The sequence below is a fragment of the Rhinopithecus bieti genome, unplaced genomic scaffold (genome assembly GCF_001698545.2).
Source record: "Rhinopithecus bieti isolate Rb0 unplaced genomic scaffold, ASM169854v2 scaffold_5026, whole genome shotgun sequence".
NCBI lineage: Eukaryota > Metazoa > Chordata > Mammalia > Primates > Cercopithecidae > Rhinopithecus > Rhinopithecus bieti.
This window is the reverse complement of record NW_016804667.1, coordinates 352,013-357,810: the sequence shown is the minus strand read 5'-3', so window position 1 is coordinate 357,810 and position 5,798 is coordinate 352,013. Positions and strand designations below refer to the sequence as shown.

The 5,798-nt window shown below is 52.2% G+C and overlaps 1 protein-coding gene across 1 annotated transcript; it reads left to right on the top strand.

Annotated features, from left to right (window-relative positions):
* Positions 1-741: 741 nt before the first annotated feature.
* Positions 742-1,933, top strand: LOC108528179 (COUP transcription factor 1; the record flags this gene model as incomplete). Its single annotated transcript, XM_017869862.1, has 1 exon — positions 742-1,933. A coding segment is annotated over one exon (408 nt), but the record flags the coding sequence as incomplete, so codon positions are not given.
* Positions 1,934-5,798: the final 3,865 nt, after the last annotated feature.

Genomic DNA, 5,798 nt, shown 5'->3' with positions numbered 1-5,798 from the left:
GTTCTGAAGCAGCAGCAGCTGCTGCCTGTAGCCTAGCTTTGTGTCTGATCGCTGAAGATGTCGCCTTTCTGCAGCCTGGAGTAACTGAGTCATATTCTTCCTGATTATTATACAGCTTACAGAGATGTGGCCAATTTTCAATTACTTGATCTAAGATATAGATAGAAGTGTACATCCTTACCAAGGATTTGCTGCAGAGTCCTTTCTTGCATAGATAGTGGATCTCAAATTCTATATTGCTAAAGCATGGGCTTCATCTGATTCCAGGCACTGCCAGCCCATGATTCCTTACCCCCTCCCATGTGTTTGTTCACTACACAATTTAGGTTCTCCTTGAGGTTTCTGGTTGGGGTTTTTGGGTTTGAGAGGGGACCCCAGGAATCCTTTAAGAACTCCCTTCAGGCTGTATATTTCCTAAGGGGTACTGAACTCCCCCAAATTACAGGCAAAAGGGGTGAAAGTTAATGAGCACGGCCAGAAAGATGCTCCCTTGCAGGCCAAGGACAGGTTGTTAAACACAGCAAACATGGTTCCAGCATTGTACATTATTTAATCCAAAGGTGAAAGAGGAAAAACAAAGGGACTAGAGAGGTTCCTGCCTCTGCATGTGTGTGCCTGTCTCTCCAGCTCCCATAGGCTTGGTGGGGTTTGATTTATTTTATTTGGATTGTATTGGGGCTGGGGAGAAGGGAATGAAGAAGGGGATGGAGAGGTATGGGAGGGTGAATTTTTCTTTTCTCTTTTACTTCTTTTTTATTTTCCGTTTTCTCCTTAAAGAAAAATAATGACTTATTTGTGCCTTTGCTATTTGTCAGCCTAACCGTGTGCTACCTTTCCCTGTCTCTCCCTCCTGTGGCTGCTCGGGCAGACGCCTGTGGCCTGTCGGATGCGGCCCACATCGAGAGCCTGCAGGAGAAGTCGCAGTGCGCACTGGAGGAGTACGTGAGGAGCCAGTACCCCAACCAGCCCAGCCGCTTCGGCAAACTGCTGCTGCGACTGCCCTCCCTGCGCACCGTGTCCTCCTCTGTCATCGAGCAGCTCTTCTTCGTCCGTTTGGTAGGTAAAACCCCCATCGAAACTCTCATCCGCGATATGTTACTGTCTGGGAGCAGCTTCAACTGGCCTTACATGTCCATCCAGTGTTCCTAGGCCTTGGGCGCTTCCCACCTGCCCCCCCGTCCCCTTAGAGACTCAGTGGACCCACCTGGGCCAAGGACTCCAAAGCCACGGGGACACCGGGAGGTGCAGCAGGCCAGGCTGGCCGGGCGGGAGGGAGGAGGGCCGAGACAAGAGCAGCCCACCCAGCAGAAATACAACCCGAGCTACAAAGCATGGGAAAAAGAGACTCTTTTAGGATCAGATCTGTGAGCACGTTGGCAAGGAAAAAAAAAAAAAGAAAAAAGAAAAAGAAAAAAAAAGAACCTTGTGTCTGTCTGGTGAAAAAAAGAAAAAAATCTGGAAGAGAGGACCATGAGAATTTTAATAAAACAGAAGGAAACTAATGGACCTTCCAGGATTTATTGTGGACGGATGTGGATATATTCTGTACAGAAACAACACATATGGAAGTGGACTGAAACCTATGTAGAAACACACACACACTGAACATTGTTATTCATTTTGTAAAATATTAGTCTTTATTTTCATTTTTTGTAAAATTTAAACATCGTATGCGCATAAAGAAAAAGGAAACAAGAATTAGGGGAAAATAACATTTTCCAAATAATTATAAAAAAATTGTCCTGTGTCTATGTATCTATATCTGTTTTGTATTTTTTTCTGGTTCCAAACCAGATTTCCTGTGATTCTATACTAATAATTTTTGATATAACCCTTTGCTTCTTATAATGAGTGCGATATATGTTGTCGAGGCTGTTCTTCAAGAATTAAAATTGAAGTGAAAATTTAAACAAAATAAAAGAATTTAGCAAAACTCATGTGTCTGGTTACTTGATGGATGTTATCCGTGCAAGAGAACTCCTTGTTAATTTCCACCTCAACTATTATTAGAATTGAAGGTTTTGGTGTGTGAAAGGGGAGACTTTTAAAGTCTACTACAAAGTTGGTTAGATTCATTTCCTAAAACCAAGCTGCTACTTTGGTTTTGTAAATGCAGAGGGCCAGGCTCTACATGGGCTGGGGTCCTCGGAGAGGCAGGGCGCCTTGGTCGCTGACTTCAGTGGTTGAGACCTTGTGGACTGCGGGCGGTCCCGTGCTCAGCTGGGCCAGGGAGTGGGGCGGGCAGGGTCGCGCGCCGGTTGAGTCTCCAGGCACCAAGCACCGGGGGCGCAGCCTGCTTCAGTTTCTGGCGGCGGCAACCGGGGCTTTACTGCAGGTGGGAACTTGCTGAGCTGGAGAAGCTGCAGAGGGGCATGGAGAGCGGGACGTGCAGGTGGCGGGAGTGGGCCATTCAGACGCCACTGAGCCCGGCGCTACTAGATCCCGCCTCTTTCCAGCTCTGGGAGAGAGTTGGGGCCTCAGTCCTGCGAGTCCTGATTTTGCTCCCCGTTATGGTCCGCTGAAGAGGTGGCTGTGGTTTGCCCTTCACTCCAACCCTGTGACATGGATTCCCAGAAGGGTCCTGGAACTCGGATGGGTGAAAGGAACCCCTGCCCCGCCCCGCTCGTGGCACTTAGGGGCGTGGACCCGGAACCTAGGAGTCAGAGGGCTGGAGCGGGTTCTTGACAGAAGAGGTATTTGGGCCCTAGTGGCCCTCTGAGGGCAGAAGCCTCCCGCTGAGGCCTATCGGTGGGTGTGCTTGGGGGGCAGCTCTCTGTAACAGCTTTCGAAGCATGAATGTTTTATAGGATCAGAGCCGGCGCTGCGAGAACACATACTGCCAAGGGAGCTCTTTCTTAACGTATTAATAAAGCCAGATCTTTTAAAATAACACCTCTCACCCCTCCCCCTTCCCTCAGCCCCAGACAGGCCCGGATGAGGGAAGAGCTTCACTTTCAGAAGTCACTGGCAATGTTTTGCTTTCAGTGTGCTATCTGGAAGTCTCCACGTCCCCCCAGTACCCCCGCCACCAAATGCATTAACAAGCTCCTACACTCCAACCCGCTTGTGGTTTTTAATATTCTGGGTGCAGCGCAGCATGGGCAGTGCCGCACTCTCTGTGGAGAAGCCACTGCAGGCCCACGATCCGCAGCCTGGCCCGCCTGGGGACCCGCCTAAGCTAGGGCGGCCAGGCAGGTAGGATATGGAGCCACTAGGGCCCGTTTTATCCCTCCCCGGGCTGCATCCTCTGCACCACGCCCAGGAACAACGTCTTTGGGTCTGTGTTGACTTCCCTGTAGGTTGGACACCTAAGGCAGGAGGGGTTGAGGAGAGCCCACAGTTAATCCCCCACCGCTTCCCAAGAAGTATCAGCGAGCGCCACTGGCTGCGGGTTCCGGATTGGGGCGGGGTGGGCTGCAACCAGGACTCTGAGGGGGAGGGGAGACGAGCTGCCTCGGGGAGCTCAGCGATCTTTCCTGCCTTTCCTGAAATGATATGTAAATATATTCATTACAGTGTGATCCCTCTGATGAAAACAGATAAACATTTTCGTAGGTCGGAAACGTATTTTTCAATTAATCTCAATATGGAGGCCCAAGCGCAAGGCGCCCCGTGTAGACTGGCCCGCCAGCTGCAGTAGCCCGAGATGTACTCGCGCTTGCTCCAGTGCCCAGAGGTGACAGTGGTTAACTTGGCTCTTGCTTCTCAGGCCTGGAACGTTGCCCATGACCTGGGGAATCCCAGCGACCTTTCTAAGGCTGGGCTCAAGCCTGGGGCTAATCTTCACAGCCTAGAAAGAAGTGCAGGCCCTCCTATGGCCACCCAGCCTCCCTCCCGGACTCCTCTAGGAGCAGGAGGCCCCAGGGCTGAAGGGAAGGGAGAGGCGGGGGTTCTCCAGTGCTCCGCAGGACCTTCCTGCCCACCCCATCTCCCCGCAGTGGGTTTCTCCTCTGTCTCTTCTGTGACTGGGGTGGCGCCTGTCTGCATTACCCACAGAGAGTCAGTCGTCTTCCCAGGACGGGAGGTCTCTGTGTATCTCATCCAGAGAGAGACAGAGCCTCCCTGAAATCAGGGGTCATGTGGCCGTCCCCGCCGGCCGAACAGGTTGCAGGAGCCCTTGGCTTTCCTTCACAGAGAGGGCAGACAGGAATCTGCACGCGCTAAGGGAAGTTTGAGAGCTGAGACGCGGCTATTTGTGCAACGAGTTGAGCCTTCTGATAATTGGAAAGTATCCTCTGCTCTCAGTTCCGGCGATGTGAAGGCTCCCCCACCCCACACGGACTGGGCTGACAGTGGCGGGTCCTGCGGGCTGAGGGCGCTGGGAGCGGTCCGAGGTTTCCTCTCAGTGCGGAGGGACAGGCCCCAGGAGGGGCCAGGCTGTCCCGGGTTCAGCGTCCTGTGTCTCCCCAGTCCCCGGTTGCCGCTATGGCCCAGGACCTGGGCAGGAGGCGAGGTGGAGTAGTTGAGAGCCTCCTCTGCCTGGGTGGCCTCCAGAAGGTTCCTGAGCAGTGAGCCCACCTTCATGCGGGACACCAGGGGGAGCCGTGGAACCAAGGCTCCCAGCAGGTGTAGGCCGGGCGGTCGCTCTGGGCTCTCAGCCACACCTCGCCTGCAGGGGCGGTGGCGGCCCTAAAGAGTCAGGGGAGTAGGACTGGGCTAACTGGGCAGGGTAGAGCCGACTCCTTCCCCAGGGCAAGAGGAAATTTTTCTTAACAGTTGGAGGGCAGCCCACATAAGGTGACTTCCTTCTCGAAATCACCAGTGACTTAGGAGAGTCACACGTTAGCTATTCTAATCTAAAGGCTTGCTGGACAACTGAGAACTTTAGGAGCTTTGAAATCTGTTTAAACTACCTTAGCCACAAGCTTTGTGGAAAACATCAGGCCATCTCAGGACGTGCTCTTCTCTGGGAATCCATAGGGAAGGAGTCTGCACCTTATCCGCAGCCAGGGGACAAGGCCTGGTGCTAGGGAGGAAAAGTATGACATTTGTCTTCACACTCACATCCCAACCTGGGACCAGGCTGAATGGAAGCCTATGGTGGGAATGTGGGTCCCTCCTGCCCACCAGGAGAACCATGAGCTTTGGGGACTCCACCCTTCCAGTTGGTCCAGGCTCTTGGCCTCTGGCAGCCACACAGGGTCTTGGTTGGCTCCCAAGAGGTCCAACCACCCAGCTTTGCATTCAGGGGTGATGGGGATCTGGAGTCCCCTCTCTCTGAGCCCACCTGAGCTTGTCTGCTTGAAGCATGTAGGGGGGTGGGGAGATTTTATTTTTAAAAATCTTTCTCCTCTTCTTTCACTCCTAGGCACTCCTTATAACTCCTCCTGTGAGCTCCGCAATTCCTCAGAACAAATCACCTGAATGTCTCTGCAAATAGCAGACCATGAGGAGTGTGAGGAGTAGTGGAGGGGGACACAAGTGGGAACTAATAAAACTCATGTTAAAGGGCCTGCTCAGGGTCCCTGGCGTCACTGGGCCTTTTACTTGGGAAGCCAAAGAGTTGTATTCCTAAATGAGTTAAAGACCCATTTACCTCTGTCGTGTCCTATTCATCAAGCCACAAGTTGAGAGTTCCTAACATGAAACTATTTGTTTGCTTACACAACCAGCTGGGCGCAATTTCACGTCTGAGATATCTATCTGAAAGCGCCTCTCATTTATTATCTCTCCTTGTCAGCGAATCCATTTTCCAGCTCCCCCTCCCCCACTTTGCAGTTTATTTATTTATTTATAGTGGGACTTCTTTGCCTGGGAGGACCTGGGGTTGGAATGCTCCCCAGGGAGTAGCCTCTCCC